Source organism: Bos javanicus, chromosome 20, assembly GCF_032452875.1.
Source record: "Bos javanicus breed banteng chromosome 20, ARS-OSU_banteng_1.0, whole genome shotgun sequence".
In the NCBI taxonomy this organism is placed as follows: Eukaryota; Metazoa; Chordata; class Mammalia; order Artiodactyla; family Bovidae; genus Bos; species Bos javanicus.
In genome coordinates, this window is record NC_083887.1 from 31,088,476 (window position 1) to 31,110,828 (window position 22,353).

Genomic DNA, 22,353 nt, shown 5'->3' on the forward strand with positions numbered 1-22,353 from the left:
CTTTAAAATTAAAAAATGAGGTTGGCTATCTGTTCATACATAACAAAATTCCAACCTCATAACCAAAAACACTTCCCCTGATCTCTAATGGTTGGAACTGTCATATTTTGAGATAGCACGATCTCAATTCGAATCTGAGTTCTGTCACTAACTAGTTTTGTGACCTTGGGCAAATTTCTTTAATTCTCTAATTCTTGGTTTCCTCATCTCTAAACTGGGGACAATAAGGGTCTCTTAGAGTTGTTTTAAGGACTGAATAAGATAATTCAGTAAAGCCCTTACCATAAAGAATCACAATAAGTGCCTGGCAAGTATGTTTTTAGCTAAAGAAACACTCTATACATCAAAAACTAGCAATTTATACCAAGTTTTCTTTACTGGGTATTTTTACTACATTAAATTACCTATTACATTAATTTCATTTTCATATTATTGTATACTTAAAAGGTACTTTTGCACACTCAGTAACAAACACTCTACCTTATCATTATAATGCAAAGATTATAATCATAATGCAAGCATTATGATGATAAGATCCACCTACTAGCTGACAAAAAAACCTTTACCTGGTCATATTTTTGTAAAACAAATTTATAATAATCAATGCAAAAGCATGTAATAGTTACTACTATTACTTATAGCAAGAAAAAATATTTAAATGATTATATTACTTGTTAGTTCTGAATCCAAGTGATAAAAAGTTTCAGAGAGCAAAGATGATAAAGACTCAAAGGCCACGGGAAGAAATTAATTTTGATTAAAAGATTTAGTTGCTGTATTGGGGGGGAAAAAAAAAAAAAGAGACAGATTACACAGGAAATGTACAAGAAAACGTTGGTAGTGGGGAAAAGTGATAAAAGTGGGCCTGTTTTGGAGGAGAGCAAAAAGGCTCACATGAACACAGTGAACTAGGAGGAGCATGTCATCACAGTAACACGCCTATGTGTGTGAGTTAGATAATGATTTATCACATATTGTATGGGTAAGTCGGAGAAGGCAATGGCACCCCACTCCAGTACTCTTGCCTGGAAAATCCCATGGACGGAGGAGCTTGGTAGGCTGCAGTCCATGGGGTCGAGAAGAGTCAGACACAACTGAGCGACTTCACTTTCACTTTTCACTTTCATGCATTGGAGAAGGAATTGGCAACCCACTCCAGTGTTCTTGCCTGAAGAATCCCAGGGACGGAGGAGCCTGGTGGGCTGCTGTCTCTGGGGTCGCACAGAGTCGGACACGACTGAAACGACTTAGCAGCAGCAGCAGCAATACGGGTAAGTATACTAGACGATTCATCTCTAACTACGCCTTTTGCATATATCAGCTCAGGACCTAAGACAGTGATTCTTTAAAACTGTGTCCCTGGATCTCCAAAAGGTCACACTTCAACCAACTATTAGAGCATCATGGATGGGAAGGAAAACAGAGACACAGTGTTTCTGGATACCCTTCTGTCCCTTAATTCAACTGAAGTGAAGTGTTAGTCGCTCAGTCGTGTCCAACTCTTTTCGACCCCATAGACTATAGCCCTCCATGCTCCTCTGTCCGTGGGATTCACCAGTCAAGAATACTGCAGTGGGTTGCCATTTCCCTCTCCAGGGGAATCTTCCTGAACCAGGGATCAACCCCAGGTCTCCTGCATTGCAGGCAGATTCTTTTACTGTCTGAACCACCAAGAAAGCATTAATTCAACTAAGGCCACTTGAATTATTGGATTTGTCTATATTCCCTCATGTTTCATTTGCTCAAAAGATTCTGCAGCTGAAAACCACCGATCTAGAGCTACTGACTGGGATAACCTTTCGCACATGTGCAAAGCAACACCATCCTTAAAACTTCACATTGTTCATTTCCTACATAAAGGTTTCCCTGATGGCTCAGATGGTAAAGAATCTGACTGCAATGCAGGAAACTGGGGTTCAATCCCTGGGTCAGGAAGATCTGCTAGAGAAAGGAATATCTACTCACTCCATTATTCTTGCCCGGAAAATTCCACGGACAGAGGAACCTGGCAGACTATAGGCCATTCAGACACAACTGAATGGACAGAGGAACCTGGCAGACTATAGGCCATTCAGACACAACTGAATGACACTTTCTTTCCTATATAAAATTTTAAGTCCCACACTGCATAAGCTCTTTCAGAAACTAAATAAATGTGACAAAAGTTTACATTGTCCCTCTGCATTAATTCACATCACAAAAAAATCTTCAAACCAATCATTTGTCATATTACATAAGGAAACAAAATGTATTTGTCATTTTTGTTTACTGCATCTCTTTCACATCAAAAATGAACAGCTGGAATCCAGAGAAGAATCTGTGGCACATTTGATATGCTACATCTAAGATATGAAACCTAAGAAAACTTTTGGCTCCTAGGTCAGCTGTAAAAGTCTTTATTCAGGTTATCTTTCTTCCTGTATCGTTTTATTTTTAAATTTTTTTCATTTGTTGGTGCCTCACTCATATTAGCAAGTTGCCACTATTAATCGTTTTCTGCCTAAAATCTAATTCGTTTCTTAGATAAGCTGATTTCATAAACATCATCTGATTTCCAGATTTTCCCCACTCTCCAGGCAGAGTCAGCAATATACTGCACTTACATAGTTATGCCTGTCCCTGCTCTGTGGCAGGCATAGGCACACATGACTGTTACTCAGTCAGAGACACATTCCTCTGAGCTGAATGGGTCCTAGAATTCTCAACACAGAGTCCTGGCAATAGACGGGGAATGCATTCAGGCCGGCAGGCAAATGAAGTTTATTGCCATCTTGGCCACAGTTAGCCTTCAGTTATCATGGGTTTTGACCTAAGATGAAACTTCCTCGAGTGCAGACATGTTCCCTATTTATTAAATAATTTATAAATTTCCCTAGGCAAAATGTAATTAAAGTGCTAAATCTATCAATATGTATATATTAGATGGGACCATATGAAACTGCTAATGTTCTACCATTTTTGACCCTATGACAACAGTAATTTATGTCAACTAAACTTAGTCTGGTAATAATTTCACAATATATACATATATCAAATCATTGTATAAATTTTAAGGTGGAAACAATGTTCTATGACGATTATACCACAATAAAACTGTAATTTCAACTAATATATACATAGACACACACACACATACACACATGAAATACAGTATATCACCATTAAAGTACAAATAAGTTCCAAAGAAAAAAAATTGGAACATTATGTATTCAGAAATCAGAAGTACTTTTTAAGCATAGATTCAGAAGCCTCATAATTAGTAAACTAAAATAAGACTTTCTACATTGCACCCTTTCTCATTCTATATAAATAACAGTCTTAAAAACAGTACTAGACTTATGTGAATTTTAAACCATTTGTCCTAAATTGTTATCACTACCCTTGCTATTGACTTTAGTAAAATATGAGTTTACTACATTAAAGCTTTTGGATAATTATAAATTGCTAAGACTATGGTTTACTTACCATGCAGTTTTTCATGAAAACAGATATTAAGAAAAATAAGCACACATTTGAAAAAAAAGTCATTTCCTTTGGTAGAAAGAAATACTACTTCCCTTCTGCCCATGAAGATTAAAAAGTAATGTACAATAGCAGGCAAAGTGAATAGCCATTTCCTACTGATGACCGTGGAACAACACGAATCTTAAAAGTAACTGAAGCACACTCTTGGAAGGCTGCAATCTCCTAGCCACTACAAGTAAAATCATTGTAAGAGAGAAGAGCTGTAGTGAGCACGTTTCTGTAGCACCACTGTGCCCTTGTTCAACTGGAAAACAATCAACCTACCCGGCAATGTTGGCCATGGAGCTTAGCGCATCATATCCCTGAGCAATTGTGACTCTTGGAACCTGGTCCATTGCCAGAACTGTCGTCTTCCTTTTGGACAGTTTATTTAGCAAGTCTGGATTTTGGGCTGGGTAAATAAAACTGATCAGTGTACCCGATGTCTTTAAAAGATCAGCTTCATGAATACCTAATGTTGGGTTAAGCATAGGGGCTCGCACCTGGGGGAAAAAAGTCACTGATTAAAAACGTAAATACCTTTATCTTATTTTTAAGTAAACAAGACAACTAAAATAATATACCATTATTGAAATAACATTCCAGAAATAATCTCTCATGAAAAAATTTCTTCCTCAATTCCTAAATAAAATAAAGCACATAGAAATTTATGCCACTGATTATCTGACTGAACTTATGACCTAGTCTTGAGTAACAAGCACACATACCTGGAAATAGTGTCAGGACAGGTTTGACAATGACAGGTAGAGGAATTAAAAAAAACAACAATCTGTTTTTTGGGGGAAACAGGTTCTACAACAAATCTGTTGTCCCAAAATCCACTACTCTGGTAAAATTAAGAAACATTAGAATAAACAGACAGTAAGCTTTTGTTGAATGTTCAAAGATTCAATTCTTGTTAATTTGCAAGCATAAACATTTGGAGTGGTTAGAAGTTAAGAACATCATAAACTAAAATCTCCATGTCATGTGTATAGATTTATGCCACCTTAAAGTTCCAGAAAAATCTACAGATGGACACAACTCAAACCAGTAGCCTTGCTGAGTTGGGTTTAAGCAAAAAGCTGCAACGTACTCTGTTACGTTGAATCAAGTCAATGACACACACTATACATGCCTGAAAGTTTCAACTGTCTACTTTTTCAAGCCAAATTTTTAAAACTTCCAATTAAAAAGGTGTTTTAAAATGTGTTTTACATCCCTGTTCAAAGTCAACCTTCAATTAAAGTGTATCATTTCATTAGCTCCCAATCTGCAACAGCAGTGCTCTTAGGCTAGAAAGCACAGAACACACACAGCTCTGGGACTTCTGTTTTAAAAGGAAACGAAACACAAACACTAGGCCAATACTTTCATTTAACAGCATTTCATCTCAATTTACCTATGAAACACCTTTATCTGTCATTCCCATTTCAGTTGTTGCTGTGGTGATGCGTGTGATTTTAGGCTCTGGACTTTAATTAAGACTCTCTGACAAGGTCTATTTTTTTCCTCAGTGAGAATCTATAATATAGATTTAATAAACATTAGAGGACAACTTTGAATTCTCCTGGCCCCTATCAAATGCTTAGCTGAAACTGCTGACATCTGAGTGAGTGAAGCCAACACAATGTCTCCCTGAAGATGCTTTTTGGGGTAACAAATTCCTCAGAATATTAACAGGCTTGAAGAGAGGTCTCAGAAGAGAGACCCTAGGTCAAGTAGTTTATTACTACAAATATAAAATTATTTAAGTTTTCATATTACAGGATTCCTCAGTGTCTTTAACATGGCTCATACACATTGTGAATCTACAGGAAACACATAGCATTTCTAAAGCTTACGTGCACCTAGTAACCTCTTTTTGTGGGGTACCTCAAAAGGTTTTTGATCCCTAAAACATACATTAGAATGGATTATACTTCTTTTTCGATTTTCCCCTAAGCTTTTATTATACTGTTATCTCAAGTATCAGTATACCTAAATGCTTAAACACTTAAATTACTATTTATTTCCATATCATAAATTTGTTATTAATTTTCTATAGAAAAGTTTTGTGTCTCCTGCAAAAAACACTATGTAAGATCCTATCAAGTTATTCAGTTGACTATATGTAAAAAAGCCTAGGTATTGATTCCCCTTTAGAAATTAATGTAGGAAAAAAGCTGGTCTATCCTAGAAAAGTGAGACTATTTTAACCTGATAAACATGCTTATTTAATCCATACCTCACTACGTGCCTTGGTTGCGTGTTAAGACATTTCAGCCGTGTCTGACTCTTTGCGACCATATGGACTATAGCCCAGCGGGCTCCTCTGTCCACAGGGACTCTCCAGGCAAGAATACTGGAATGGGTTGCCATGCCCTCCTCCAAGGGATCTTCCTGATGTAGGGACTGAACCTGCACCTTCTGCGACTCCTGCGTTGCACGCGGATTCTTTACCCCTGAGCCACCCTGCCCCACGTGGCTTGGTTACAGAAGACTTAAGATTTAAGTTACTGTTCAGCTCATCTATGCTATACTCTTGATACTCCCTTTCTCTACATGATTTTTTACTTCAGATTTTATTTGTAAAGTTCTTTAGCATATAGCTCTCTATTACACATTACCTTAAGACCTTTTATTAAAGTAGGTAAGTCTATTCTAAGCCCAACGTTACTTTTTCCAGAATAGTCCTGCCCTCTGGAAATAATACTTACATCAGTTAAATCACTGACCTATGATCCTTCAAGATATCAGAATACCACTGTGCATTCAGTCCAAGGAGTTCTTTGCCTCTTACTATTCTAGTAGGAGTTAAATACTCACCCCAGAGAAGGCAATGGCACCCCACTCCAGTACTCTTGCCTGGAATATCCCCGGACAGAGGAGCCTGGTGGGCTGCAGTCCAGGGGGTCGCTAGAGTCGGACACGACTGAGCGACTTCACTTTCACTTTTCACTTTCATGCACTGGAGAAGGAAATGGCAACTCACTCCAGTGTTCTTGCCTGGAGAATCCCAGGGATGGGGAAGCCTAGTGGGCTGCCATCTATGGGGTCGCACAGAGTCGGACACAACTGACATGACTTAGCAACAGCAGCAGCAGCAAATACTCACCCAGGGGTAATGTGGACATATAGGAACCATATGGTACGAATGTTACCTAGCCAATAAGAAGGAAATTCCACAGAGCAAATGTAAGAAAGAAGATCATTTCTTCTTTTCTCGTGCTTAAATATAGTAATATAGTTCACATTGCCTCATAAAAGTTCTGAGTTCCTGGTGGCTCAGACAGTAAAGAATCTGCCTGCAATGTGGGAGACCCAGGTTTGATCCCTGGGTTGGGAAGATCCCTTGGAGGAGGGCATGACAACCTACTCCAGTATTCTTGCCTAGAGAATTCCAGGGACAGAGGAGCCTGGTAGGCTACAGCCCAGGGGGTCACAAAGAGTCGGACATGACTGAGTGACCAACACTTTCACTTTCATAAAAGTTCTACTGAAACGTGAAGAATAGTCACAACATGCAATCATTTCTTTGAGGAAAAAAGCATCATTTGAAAGTATGAAAACTGTAACAAAAGAGAAAGTACTTTAATCTTGGTACAAGAAGTAATCTTTCTACAAGAAGATTTAGAAAAGTCAGCAAGCCATAAATGGAAGGGGGAAAGGAATAATTACTTTGACCACCAAATCAGAAGCCAGCACTTCCTTCGCCCCTTGGATCTGGGCACCTGCTGCTCTGTAGTGATCATCTGAGAACTTGGAAGCTTCACCTGCGCCAGATTCCACAACAACATTAAACCCCTGCTTGACCAAGGCCTGAACGCCAGCAGGAGACAATGCCACTCGCTTCTCATTTTGGAAAATCTCTTTGGGGACCCCAACAGTTAGTTGCTTGTATGGAATTCCTACAAGAAAGACAAAAAAAAAAATTGGTAAGAAACAACACCAAAATTCAAAGTTTTAATAATGCAGTTCAGAAAATGGAAATGGGAAATTTGTTCAAAATATACTACATGTACAGGCTGCTGTTCAAAGTGATGTTCCTGATTCATAACCATAATTTTTTAACTTTTTTTGATAGATGATAGGAAATTCTTACACCTACTCTCCTGAAAATCCTAAATATTTAATCAAATGGCTTTCTTCGAGGCATATAACTAGCTAGCTTAGCTTATTCTTAGGGAAAAAAATGGGTTGAAAGGCCACTCAACAAACTAACTCCACTCATCAAACTAAACCTCTGTGGTTTATGGTCCCCTGGTCCTTATCTTTAAGGAAGACCGAAGTAACTGTTGCTCAGTCACTCAGTCGTGTCTTGACTCTGCAACACCATGGACTGCAGCACACCATACATCCCTATCCTTCAACATCTCCCAGAGCTTGCTCAAACTCATATCTATTGAGTCAGTGATGCCATCCAACCATCTCATCCTCTGTCATCCCCTTCTCCTCCTGCCTTCAATCTTTCTCAGAATCAGGGTCTTTTCCAATGAGTCGGCTCTTTGCATCAGGTGGCCAAAGTACTGGAGTTTCAGCTTCAGCATCAGTCCTTCCAATGGGTATTCAGGGTTGATTTCATCCGAGATTGACTGGTTTGATCTCCTTGTTATCCAAGAGACTCTCAAGAGTCTTCTCCAGCACCACAGTGCGAAGGCAACAATTCTTCAGCGCTCAGCCTTTTTTATTGCCCAGCTCTCACATCCATATATGACTACTGGAAAAACCATAGCTTTGACTACATGGATCTTTGTAAGCAAAGTAATGCCTTTGCTTTTTAATACACTATCTAGGTTTGTCATTGCTTTTCTTCCAAGGAGCAAGTGTCATTTAATTTCATGGTTGCAGTCACCATCCACAATGATTTTAGAGCCCAAGAAAATAAAGTCTATCACTGTTTCCATTGTTTCCCCATCTATTTGCCATGAAGTGATGGGACCAGATGCCATGATCTTCATTTTCTGAATGTTGAGTTTTAAGCCAGCTTTTCACTTTCCTCTCTCACTTTCATTAAGAAGCTCTTTAATTCCTCTTCACTTTCTGCCATAAGGGTGGTGTCATCTGCCCATCTGAGGTTATTAATATTTCTCCCCACAATCCTGATTCCAGTTTGTGCATCATCTATTCTTGGTCACACCTGATTAGACCAGGGGGTCAGCAGATGGGTTAAAGATAACAGTCTACAGGCCAGACAGAAGGGAAACAAGTAGCGCATGAGACAACTTATAGAGGAACTCTGCCCTGTGGATACTCCATGTCGGCCAATGACTATTCAACCCAATCAGGATCTCTCAGAGAGAAACGGGACATGAGACCCACCAAAAAGGACCAGGAGAGTAGAATGACGCAGCAACTATTTGTAAACAGAGCCACAAGGTAATCAAAGGGAGAGGGTCAGCAGCCACAACAGTAGAAACGTTGGTTGTGGGCATGCAGATGGAAAAGAGGAGTGACAGCAATGAAATCCAGAATAGCACCCCTCTTCTCCAAGAAGGAGAAGAACGGTTCCCTGTGCTCCATACTTCCCAAAAGTCCATACAACAAAAATAAAACCTCATCACAAAACATAACCTGCTGTGATTCTGTTCCCTGCAACACAGAAGAACCCGTATAACACAGTTAAATTATTTATCCCTGAAGAAGGAAATGGCAACTCACTCTAGTATTCTTGCCTGGAAAACCTCACCTTCAGAGAAAACTGGCATGCTGCAGTCCATGTAGTTGCAAAGAGTCGGACACAACTTAGCAACTGAACAGCAACAAATTATTTATATACAGTTCAGACCAGCCTTAGCTAAAATACACTAGTTTTTTTTCCTGTTGTTTTACTCAATATATAGGCATAAACAGTATTTTTAATGAAGAGCATCTGCTTCTGTATGTCTTATTAAAGTCTAGAAAACTTACTCTAGCAATCTAAACTTTAAATATATATAATAAAAAGGTAAATCAAAATATCTCTACAGAGTAACTTATTAAGTGAAACTTTATAGAGACTAAATCAACCTAAAAATAGCTGCATTTGGACATACAGTCTTAGATCTCATACTATTTAAGCAGTAATAATTGATAGTAAGCCAAAGGCAAACACATGCTGAATCTTCCTCTCCACTTAAAAGAGAGGAAAATAACTGAAAGATAGCAAATATTTTGGATTAAGGTGAAAAATTAATTATATAAACTTATCTAGAGTTCACTCATTGGACAACCTCAAATTCTCTAGGTCCTACATATCATATGCCAAGGAAGTTACCAAAGACAGACGAAGTCACATCAAAAGGATTTAGGAACCAACCTGGAAGGGCTTCCACTGGCCAGATATGAGACAATTTGAGCATCAAAAAGGAAAATAATTTATTTCAAATGTCATAAAATACATATAAAGATGCTAAAATCCATGCATTCATTATAATAAATATTTCAAAATTCAAAAATATTCAAAAAATAAATATTTGCTAAAAGCTTCTCAACTTTGGAGAAAGTAATATGTGGTAAGATGAATAACAGTCTCCCAAATATATCCATGTCTTAATCCTCAGAATCAGTGAATACGTTCCAGTACATGACAAAGGAGAATTATGGTAACAGATGGAATTAAGGTTGTTAATCAACTGACCTTGAAACGGGGAGAATATTCTAAATTATGTGGGTGGGCTCAATATATCACATGGATCCTTAAATGTGAAAGAAGGGAGCAAAAGAGTCAGAGTCAAAGAAAAATTTGGAGATGCTATCCTGCTGGCTTTGAAGACAGAGAAACAGGCCATGAGCCAAAGAACGTAGACAGTCTCCAGAAACTGGAAAAGGCAAGGAGACAGATTCTCCCCTAGAGCCTCTGGAAGGAATGCATCCTGCTGACAACCAGTGAGAACCATCTCAGGCTTTGGCCTCCAGAAGTATAAGATAATAAAATAAATGTGTCATATGAAGCTGGTTTGTAATCACCTAATACAGCAGAAGTAGAAAATGAATACATAACAGAACCAACTGATGAGCAAAACTAGTAAATACTGAACACTGATCAAACATCTACCCACCTTTTCCATACAACCTCAGAGTAACTAAATTCAGTTGGCCCTCCTTATCCACGGACTTCCCAGGTGGTACTAGTGGTAAAGAACCCACCTACCAATGCAGGAGGGTCAGACACGACTCAAGTGACTTAGCATGCATGCACTCTGTATCCACAGATTCAACCAAATGCAGATCAAAAGTATTAAAATAAATTCCGTAAGTTCTGAAAAGCAAACTTAGATTTTTTACATTGTATTGTGGCACTAGTGGTAAAGAACTCGCCTGCCAATGCAAGAGACATAAGAGCTGCGGGTTCGATCCCTGGGCCAGGAAGATCACCTGAAGGAAGGCATGGCAACCCACTCCAGTATTCCTGCCTGGAGAATCCCATGAACAAAGGAGCCTGGCGGGCTACGGTCCATAGGGTCACACAGAGTCAGACACGACTGAAGTGACTTAACACACAGGCATCATGAGTAACCTAAGGAAGAAAGTGAAGTCACTCAATCGTGTCCAACTCTTTGCGATCCCATGGACTGTAGCCTACCACGCTCCTCCATCCATGGGATTTTCCAGGCAAGAGTACTGGAGTGGGTTGCCATTTCTTTCTCCAGATGATCTTCCCAACCCAGGGATGGAACCTGGGTCTCCCGCATTGTAGACAGACACTTTACCATATGAGCCACCAGGGAACTCAACCTAAAGATGATTTAACCTCAAGATAAGTAACGTAAAGATGATTTAAAGTATACAGGAGGATCTATGTAGATTATATGCAAATACTACACCATTGTATATGAGGAACTTGAGCATCCAAAGATTCTGGTATTCACGGGAGGTCTGGAACCAATCCCCCATGGATACCAAGGGATGACTGTAACAGAAGGAAAGTTTTTTTAATAGAAAAATTCTAGCTAATAAATGAAGATAAAATGATAGAATATTAAAGCTACTGATAAAATACATATTTAGTTAACAATCAATTAAACCACTGCTAGCGCCTTTGAGTGAAAAATCGATGGGAACTTCACAAAAGATAGATCACACTGACAACATCTAAACTCACTGATCAATCCTCCTGATGTAATACAACAGATAGTACATAACATCACCTATGAAGTACACTAGCTGAAAAAGGCAAACCTGAGTCAGATCAAGCCTTGAGATCTAGCTAAATATTACAGAAAATACAAGAAACCTAGTTAAATAATACTAAGGGAATAATGTGGGAAATTCTACAGGACAACTAAATTCTTCAACAAATAAAAAGAAAAGAGAGAAGAGGAACATACAGACTGAAAGAGATCTAAGAGACAAGCAAGTAAATACAGCACATGGACTCTGGATCATAATTTGAACTAGGCATCTGTTTAAAAAAAAAATTTGAGAAAATATTAAAACTGACTGAAATTACTTTTCAAGCTTTTCAATGTGTTAATGAAATTGTGGCTATATTAAGGAATAAACAGAATCCTCATCTTTTAGAGATTAAAAAAATAACTATCTAGGAAATAGTCAAGAACAGAAATTAAGCAAACAAAAAAAGCCTTACTCATAATTGATAATAGAGATCTTGAAGTACATACTTTCACTTACAAGGACAATTCCCGTGTACTCAGTGTAGTTACTGACTTTTGCTTTATACACTTTCTTATCACACTGGATAATCTGGCCTTCCAGAACACTTAATCTGAAGATAAGGCTGAGGGCTCTTAAGGGCAGGTACCCTGCCAATAATGACTTGTCACGTGAGAATAAGAAAAGAGGCTATGAAATCTACCAAAGGCAGACATAAGAACTGAAAACACTTGGCAATTTAGGCATGCTTAATGCACAAACAGTCCTACAAACAAAAAGAGAATCATTCTATATGGCAAAGACTTCTGATACCTCCCAAATATCCATGCTGTTCCTCCCCTAAAAATAACAGAATGTTATTTTTATTTAAGTATGTTGCCATCTAGAATAAAAGGCTAAATGTCCAAGTCTCCCTTAAAGCAACATATTGCCACCTGAGTTCTGGCCAATGAGGTATATAGACAGAGTGCTAGAAAGGTCTTTGGGCAAGATACTTAAAGGGATCTGACACAGCTTAAAAGGTTCCCCTTTTAGCCTCTCCTCCTTTTGGCTTGTACCACAAAACAGAAGCATGTGGGAGTCCTAGCAGAGAAAGCCTGTAGGCCACTGGAAGACTTCAGCTATTACTCTGTGTGAGCTAGGAAGCTGGTGGCAAATTCTGAAGAAAAGAGTAACATGATCTTTCATTTTTAAAAGATAATCCTCATTGTCTTGTACAGAACAGACTGTTGGCAGGGACAGAGGTAAGGAGCACAGAGACCACTTAGAAGACTAATGCAATAGTCCAGGTGACAGGTGATGGAGGCTTGGACCAGGATTGTAAAAGTGGTGATGGTGAGAAAATAACAGATTCAAGATACAATGTAGAGCTGATCTATACCGATCATAAGCACTGGGAATGACTCTAAGGTTTCTGCCCTGAGCAACTGAGATGAAGCTGCCACTTACTAAATCCAGAAACATTAATGCAGATCAATCAATCTGTTTAGTTCCTAATTCTTAAGCATCATTAAGCCATGTATGGTATGACTCCCCAATACCAACTAGGAAAGAGGAAGAGCTACTAGGAGAAATGGTTACTATGACCAATGGTTTCCTGGGTATAAACTCAATTTATTTAACATTTTTCTTTTTCTATTGTATATTCTTCTCTGTTAGCACTGACAGCCAAGAACTTCCGTACATGGAAAATATAAGAAAGCACTCATTCGGTTTTTTACTCAAAATAACCACTCACAAGCACTGGGCTATAAAACTGCGTGGTTTATCCATCATCAGATCTATTGTTTCTATGACTCAAAGTGAGACTTTACCTGGTTTTACAGGGGCACTACACCACAGTATCCGATGAGTATGAAATGTTCGTAAAAAATTCTTCTTCCCTGGTAGAACCTTACAGGACCCCAAATTGCTGAGGAAAGGGCATGAACAACCAGTCACCACTGTTTTCAGTAGGTTCGCCATGTTCACAGAAGTTCCCGATTTTCTGGATCCCCAATGTCCTTAAAGGTAAATCACTAAAGGAAAGAAAGCAAAAATGTATGTGCTGAGAACAATATACCTTGCCTTTTGGACATCAAAAACCTTTTTTTAAAAAAAGCAAATTGAGAGAGGTTGGAAAATAACAGTTAAACGTGGGCATCTACAAAGAATTTACTTGCCAAGTCCTTTACTTAAAGAAGATGCTTCAAAAGGTTGTTTCCAATTTAGGTATTTAAAACTTGGAATCTGTTTTCCCACTTAAAATTGTAGTTATAAACTCATTATTCAATTCCAAGCTAGGTCACATAAGTCTAAGTGATCTTTAATGTAGCTGGAAAGTTAAGAAAAGTTGGTATAAAGTCCAGTCACATCATACATGAAAGTTATCATCTCAGTTTGTCCAGCAAAAACTGCACAAAATCAAAATTCCCCTTAGCTTTCCTTAGACTGTCTAAATAGTACAGCAGTACTTGTTTGGCCACTATACAATACAGAAAACCCCACCATCCTTTTCAGCGCAGCAGGCTATACATCCTGAGAGACATACACACCCCCACCCCAAACCCAGCGTGACTGAGTGAGATTCATGTTTGCCAGGCGTACATCTCAAGAAAATTTAACGTGCACAAAATACAACTCCAATTTTTAAAAAAAGAAAAAAAAGTTCCATAGTTAACTTTATCACATAGGTTTGTGCTTGCATATGTGGGCCTAACTAGGAATTCTGTGAGTGGTTCTTACCACTTGAGGCCCATTTTTGTCAGCTCTAAATGAGCTAGGTGAAATGGCATTGACCTTTGCTGTTTTGGAGATTTCAGTGGCTATTTTCTCCAACCTCCCTGGCAGATCCTGGGGAGTACACAGAAGGTTCTCCCACCATCCCCCTGACTCCCAATGCTCTTTCCTTCAAAAATGTGAAGGAACTCTTCTCAGTCAACCACAGCTAACTCCACTTACTATGCCTTTAGGTTCTGCCCCATGATGCGGGCCCTTCTGGGACCCAGCACCCAAACCCAGCAGCCTCCAAAAACATACTTCCAGCCTCTAGAGGAAGAAGGGTCTAACTCATTTTTCATGTCATAACTACTGCCACAAGTCCTTGAAGCCACTTCCTGCAAATACCAGAAAGCAACACTGGGAATAGAAATGCTCAATCCAGGTAGTGCTTATTCTTGATGCTCTTTAATTCAGTAAACACACGGAGGGCTGAGTCTCAGAGGCATAGCCATTAGGAGCATCTGTAGAATTAAACTGGAATCGGTTACAGACCTGGAGATAAGAAAAGTCAACAAGCAATAACAGAGAAAGCAGAGTAACACAAGTCCAAAGTTCTTTGAGGCATCAAAGAAGATCATATCCTCCTACAGGGCTAAGAAAAGGAAGGAAAAGGCACTTGAGAAAGAGAGAATACTATGAACAAAGCTAAGGAAAAGGGAGCATATAAGATGTGTCCAGGCATGCAACCAAAAATGTGAATAATTCTTTACATGCTGATAGAAGATTTTCTATTTTCAGAGTATTTCCATATATGTCATTTCATCTCAGTCTTTCTAAAGCATCCCTGAATCAATAAATACCCTCCTCGTTCATTCAGAGGTCACTTCTAGAGTTATTCATGGCTGAGAATGGAGAACAAACAAGTTCAAAATTCAGCCACCCACTGAAAACATTCACCGAATCTATGCCAAGAACTGAGGGAGATCCAAAGATATACAAAAGATAATTCCTGTCGAAAGAGAAATTTTTTCCTACCACTACCAAGGACCTAGTCCTAGCCCAATCTCCTCATTTACCCTAGTTTCTCTTCCTGGATCATCCCAGCTCCCCAATAACCACCATTCTCACTGGTCAGGCTTACCCAGACCTCATCAGCAAAATAACAAAGCTAGTTATAATGCAGCCCGGGTATTGTCTAAACCTGCTACTCACTCGCTGTTTGGCTTGAATTTCTAAGCACCTCAGTCTGCTCTTCTATAAAAGGAGTGCAGGAAAGCTCCCTTGAAGGGCACAATCAGGCTCTAGAAGTTTTATCATTAGATGGAGATTTTGCAATGCTCTAAAGCTGAAGTCCTGTTTCATGGCCTGGAGTCTGCAAAATTTGCCCTGTCTACTTAAAAAATTGTAATTTGATGTTGAACAGAGCCCTGACATCAGGCATCAACATAGCCAAGGCCTTCAGAGACCATGTGCTCCCCCAAATTCTACTTGATTCAAGTTATGAGCATATAAGACAGTTCATAATGTAGTTTAGTGTCAAGAAAATGTCACTAAGCCTAACTCAAATAAAAATGACCCTGAAAGATATTCAGAGAATATCTGGACCATGTTATCACAGCCAAGTACTTGTTTACAGCAAAGACAGTAGAGGTGACCCTTGAACAACAGGGTTTGAACTTCATGGGTCTGCTCCTAGGTGGCTATTTTTCAGTAGTAAATATCAATAGTACAATATACACAGTGTGCAGTTAGCTAAATCCTCAGATGGGGAGGAACTGCAGACACAGAGAGCTGTTATTCAAGAGCCGTTCTCTTAATTGTTACATCTTCCCCTAACTTCACTTGAAAGCTCTCTGCTGTTTTATTATCCATGTGCTTCTATGGCTATTAAGAAATGGACAGCAACTTTACAACTGAAAATTGGGGCATTCACACCACCAGTTAATGTAAGTCATTTTGGTATCTCCCCTAATAGATTAAAAAATCTTTGGAGGCAAGAAGCTGAGAGAGGATAACATAGAGGCTAAGAGTGTGAACTCTTAGTTGGAAACCCCACCTGCAACGCATTAGCTATGTCACCTTGGCAAGTCACTGAACTTCTCTGTATCTGATTTCATCACCTTTAAAATGGGGAAAATAATAACAGTACCTTGTAGGGTCACTGTGAGGATTAAAAGGACACAGTATCTTTACTGCTATCAGTATTCACTTTAGTATTACCTCTGGCCCAGGGCCTTGCACAAAATAGAGGAAATCAACAAGTATTGTTTGATTCAGTGAATGTGTAACTAGAGTTAGATAACCTGAAGCCTGGGGTTCTATGAGTATATTTCCCAAGGAGTTTCAGGAAATTTCCTTTAAAAATTAAAGGCTATGTAGCTTTGCGGAAAAGTGATTCCATCAGCAGAGGTAAGCAGCCTGAGCACACTTGCTGATAAGAAAGCAATCCTAAACTGCCAATTCAATTTTTTTTTTTAATTTTTAAACAGCCACAGTTTGCAGAAGAAGAGGGAAACATTTTAAATAAAAGCACACAACCCTCACTGTTCCGAATACATCCTGTCCTACAAGACTCCTTACAGATTCCTTAAAGGACTTCGCTGCACCAGAGGGCGAATAAAGGGCACCTGCAACTGTAATAAACAAGTCACGCTTTTAAAAGCGAGACATGCCAACCAAGGACACAATACCCTACCAAAGCTTAGACTAGCAGGCAGTGTGACCTCGCTCAAACCCACAGGTTCAAGCTCCTCCCTCGGGAACTAAACTGCCACCCGGCCAATATCTGCCAGGGACCGCTATTTATAACCTTCCTCTGAAGCCGATTGGTGGAGATCGGCGGCATAATAGTCTTTCCGCCTCCGGAGTTCGAATCAGCTCAGCCCCACTACACAATCTTTCCCCCATCGCCAGCCCAGACCCCACTCTAAGCCCAGTACAGGCTCGCCCAGACCAACACCAGCCTGCCCCACCCCCCCATACACTTAAAACTTTCAACACCACCACCTGTGTCTCCAGCCGGTCACCCACCCCAAATTCTCTCCGGGTTCAAGAACAGTTTCGGGGTGTCCAGGTGCCACCTCTCTGGATGCACCACTTACCGAAAGTCCTCTATGACCTTCCACCCTCCTCCCATCCTTTAAGCAGAAAGGACCTCGTAGAACTCCAGCCCCATCCCCCCAAAGCTCCAAAATCTGCATCTGAACAGCTGACACCTCGTTCCCTGCCCTCTGCGGCGAAAACCCAGTTCTCGAATCCACCACCCCCGACTCGCTTCCCAGTCACCCCAGCTTGAGACCAGAAAGAGGGCCCTCGAGGCCCGGCCCCAGGCTCCAGAGTACACCCGGCGCCCCGGTCACTGCCGACCCCGCCCCCAGCGGCTCCTTGACAGGTCTCCTTCCCACCTCGGGGACCTCGACCTTCCGTACCAGCCCCACGCCCCTTCCCCAGCTGCGCCCCAGGAGCGTGCCCGGGCTGCCCGCGCATTGACGTTCACCTTGGCGGGGAGGCCAGGAGTCCGCGGGCCGCGAGGGGACGCCGCGCTGGCAGACCCGGGCTGCAGCCCCGCGGCGCCAGCAACCCGGAAGAACAGCCCCAACCCCGTTGCTGCGGAGACCACGTGACCGCGGCGCAGCCCCCACCCCGGTTCCCCGTCCGCCCCGACCCGGGTGCCCCGACCCGGGTTCCCCGTCCGCCCCCACCTTCCCCTCCTCGCCAGGCCCTTCTTCCCGACCGGCCTCCTCCACCAGCCCGCCCGTCCGCCCGCCCACCCTCTCTTCAAATGAGAAAGCGACTGCACGAAATGCCCCTTAAAGCGCAAAGACCAGTTACCCCAAGGAACCCTTGCTTCTTCTCCCGGGGCTGCCAAAACCCTCTTTGTCTCGGGCTCGACCTGCTGCTCCTCGGCCCCGCCTCCGTGCGATCCCTCCGCCCGTCCTTGTCAATCAAACCTGGAGCCCAGCGCGGGCGCTGAATTTGCCAACGGCCACATTTGTCCTCTGGAGAGCCAGGAACAAAGTGGGACTACCTGTAGTGTCCCACCAGAGCAAATAAAGTAATAAAACTACACTTTTGTTACCTGGCTTTCCTCTAGCTCTCTAGGAAAAATCAGAACTTCTGAAACAGAAGACGAAAAAGAAAGTGAGAGGCGGCCAGGAGGTGGTGACGGGCGGGAATGGGAGCGTTGTTTTTAATTCCGGATGGAGAGGTGGAGTTAAATGCTTCCGAAACGATGTCAAGGCCCGAAAATTAACACACATATGCGGACGGGTCTTCCAATGGCGCGCCCACGGAAAGCCGTGTACTTCTTTGAGTATTAATAGCCAGGGGCTGGAGAGCGCCCTTGGTGGACGTTGTGTCCTGACCAGGCCTAGGCTGGTTTCGGCAGAACTGCTAAACGGCTTTGCAAAGCGATGACTCCCGTTACTTAGTCTGCAGGTGTCTTCTGACTGAAAGTGGGAGGAATAAGATACACATTGGTTCACTTATCCAAAGCTGAATCATCATGAAGTGTCAAGATGGTCACTGCTTTTATTACTTTAATTGAAATATTTAAGATGAGTTTAAAAATTATGAAACTCAAAGGCATGAGGCAAAACAGATATTCCATATCCTTAAAAAGAAAGAAACTACAGGGAAGCCCTTAACTTTGCGAACATTTCTTGTGTTTAAGCAATACAGAAGGTCATTCAACTTGAGGACTTCTGCATCCAGACAAAGTAAAAACACTGTTCTTGTCCTGGAGGAGTTCACAGACAGGAAAGGACACAGCCCCATGCTTTAAAATAATAATGAACCATGATAAGTGCAACCTAGAAACAGGTTCAAGATACTGCAAGTACAGTGAGGTAGGAGTATTTGATAAGGATTAAAAACTAAGCTCCTTTCCCAATAAATGTAAGTTACATTATTTTGCTATACTCCTTAAACATGCTGCTGCTGCTGCTAAGTCACTTCAGTCGTGTCCGACTCTGTGCGACCCCATAGACCGCAGCCTACCAGGCTCCTCCGTCCATGGGATTTTCCAGGCAAAAGTACTGGAGTGGGGTGCCATTGCCTTCTCCACTCCTTAAACATATGCAGTACTATATATCAATATGACACAACTGAGCACACATATGTCAATCATATCAATAAAACGGGGGAAAAACCTAAGGTTGGCTTAAAACACATGTGTAGGTGGGGGAGTGGAGCAGAGGTTTGCTTCTTTCTCTCTCAAGACTTAGAACAATGGTTGGTTCCCAGCTGGGGAAAATTTTTCCCATAGTGTCTGGAGATCTTTGGTCATCACAACTGGAAAAGGGAGGCATCTAATGGATAGAGACCAGGGATGCTACTAAACATCCTGTATTACACTAGGTAGCCCCTTACAGCAAAGAATTGCCTGGCCCCAAAGGTCAATCATCCTAAGACAGAAAGTGAAAAGTGTTAGTTGCTCAGTTCTATCTCTTTGCGACCCCATGGGCTGCAGCCCATGAGACTTCTCTGTCCATGGGATTTCCCAGGCAAGAATACTGGAGTTGGTTGCCATTTCCTACTCCAGGGGATCTTCCTGACCCAGGGATGGAACCCACATCTCCTGCATCTACCTGAATTGGCAGGCAGATTCTTTACCCCTGAGCTAACTGGGAAGCCACCAAAACACTGCCTCTAGTTAAAACTTGGACAGAGAACAGGTCAAGTTAATGTTTTTGTTGTGGTTATTATCTCAAATAGTTATCAGTAGTTTGTTGTTTCAAACTTCCTTATTGTAAATAATTATTAGCAAAGTAAATAAGTAAATGAGCTAATATACTTCATTTATGGGGATTTTTAATAATGCAGACACCAGATTTCAAAGTGACCATCACTAACCTCAGTCTCAGCCCTCTTCTCTCGGGTAGACCAAGCAAGAGTGTGTTTGCAGACTTTCCTGGCAGTCCAGTGGTTAAGACTCTGTGCTTCCAATGCAGGGAGCAGGTTTATCCCTGTTCTGGAAACTAACATCCATCACTAACTAACATATCACTAACATCGGTAGCCCCAAAAAAAAAAAAAAGAGTGTGTTTGATTGTAGGAAGCAAATAATAACCAACTAAATGAATTTATTCTAATCAACATTAATTGGAAGAGGATACAGGCAAACTGACTTTAAACAGAGAGCTCAAAGTTAAAAAATTGGCCATTAGTTTTATAAGCATTGAAAACACCAACTAGGACTTCCATTGTATCACTGGGTTTGATCCCTGGGTTGGGAAGATCCCCTGGAGAAGGGAAAGGCTAACCACTCCAGTATTTTGGCCTGGAGAATTCCATGGACTCTGCAGTCCATGGAGTCTCAAAGAGTCGGACACAACTGAGCAGCTTTCACTTCACTTCGCAGTGGATAAAAATCTGTCTGCCAACACAGGGGACATGTGTTCTATCACTGGTCCAGGAGGATCCCACGTGCCCCAGAGCAACTAAACCCACGAGCCACTATTACCAAGTCCATGCTCTAGACCCCAGGGGTTGCAACTACCAAGCACATGTGCCACAACTACTGAGCCCGCGTGCTGCAACTACTGAAGCCCATGTGCCCAGAACCTGTGCACCGCCAGAGAAGCCACCGAAATAAGAAGCCCACGCACCACAACAAAGAGTAGCTCATGCTCACCGCAGCTAGAGAGAGCCCGTGCGTATCAACAAAGACCCAGCAGTCAAAAATAAATAAAATAAAACACCAGCTCTGAGCATTCTTTTGTTGTCTCCATGCAGTAAGTGCCAATGATAAAAATCTGTGCTTTTTTAATGAATAACAAAAAATCGGTAGTGGTATCTTTGGGGGCCTGGGAAAATGGTGAGGGATAGGAGCTGATAAGAGTGAAAGAGGAGAGTGAAAAAGCTGGCTTAAAACTCAACATTCGCAAAATGAAAATCATGGCATCTGGTCCCATTACTTCATGGCAGATAGACGGGGAAACAATAGAAACAGTGATAGACTTTATTTTCCTGGGCTCCAAAATCACTGCAGATGGTGACTGCAGCCAGGAAATTAAAAGACGCTTGCTCCTTGGAAGAAAAGCTATGACCAACCCAGATAGTATACTAAAAAGCAGAGACATTACTTTACCAACAAAGGTCTGTCTAGTCAAAGCTATGGTTTTTCCAGCAGCCATGTATGGATGTGAGAGCTGGACCATAAAAAGTTGAGCGCCAAAGAATTGTTGCTTTTGAACTGTGGTGTTGGAGAAGACTTGAGAGTCCCTTGTACTACAAGGAGATCAAACCAGTCAACCCTAAAGGAAATCAGTCCTGAATATCCATTGGAAGGACTGATGCTGAAGCTGAAACTCCAATACTGTGGCCATCTGATGCAAAGAACTGACTCATTGGAAAACTTACTCATTGATGCTGGGAAAAATTGAAGGCAGGAAGAGAAGGGGATGACAGAGGGTGAGATGGTTGGATGCCATCACTGACTCGATGGACATGAGTTTTAGCAAGCTCCAGGAGTTGGTGATGGACAGGGAAGCCTGGCATGCTGCAGTCCATGGGGTCGCAGAGTCGGACACGACTGAGCAACTAAACTGAACTGAGGAGCTGCATTAGTATCCTAAGGCTGCTGTAACAAATTACTGCAACCTGGGTAGCTTAAAATGACAGAAATGTACTCGCACACAGTTCTGGAGGCCAAAAGTCTGAAATCAGAGTGTCAGCAGGGTTGATTCCTCTGGGAGCTCTGAGGGAGAAAAAGTCCCATACCTCTCTCTTAGCATGTAGAGAAAGCTTCTCGTTATCGGCAGTCACTTCTGGTTGTCAGCAGTCGCTGGTGTTCTTTGGCTTGCAGAGACACTCCAATCTCTGCTTCCTCTTCACATTTCTACCCTTTCTGTGTGTCTCTCTGTGCCCAAATCTCCCTCTCCTTTCCCTTATGAAGACATCAGCCAGTGGATTTAAGGTCCTCCCTAAATCCAGGATGAATTCATCTCAAGATCCTTAACTAAAATTAAATCTGCAAAGACGGTATTTTCAAATAAGCATGATCACAAATTTTGGGGAGACACTGTTCAACCCACTACAGGAGCAGTCTGTATGTTTAAGGCTACTACAAAGTAA

The 22,353-nt window shown here is 41.4% G+C and overlaps 1 protein-coding gene across 3 annotated transcripts in view; it reads right to left on the minus strand.

Annotated features, from left to right (window-relative positions):
- NNT (nicotinamide nucleotide transhydrogenase) overlaps positions 1–18,550 on the minus strand; it is a 92,281-nt gene extending 73,731 nt beyond the window's left edge. The window contains exons 1-4 of one of the 3 annotated variants that reach the window (XM_061393585.1): positions 18,356–18,550; positions 13,392–13,595; positions 7,165–7,394; positions 3,790–4,007 (exon numbers count right to left, since the gene is read on the minus strand). In XM_061393585.1, the coding sequence (XP_061249569.1) occupies positions 3,790–4,007; positions 7,165–7,394; positions 13,392–13,542 (599 nt within the window). In that variant the 5' untranslated portion in view covers positions 13,543–13,595; positions 18,356–18,550. Of the gene's footprint in view, positions 1–3,789; positions 4,008–7,164; positions 7,395–13,391; positions 13,596–17,773; positions 17,883–18,108 lie in introns of those variants that run through there. The other 2 variants (XM_061393583.1, XM_061393584.1) reach the window with 2 other exon arrangements.
- Between the last annotated feature and the right edge of the window lie 3,803 nt (positions 18,551–22,353).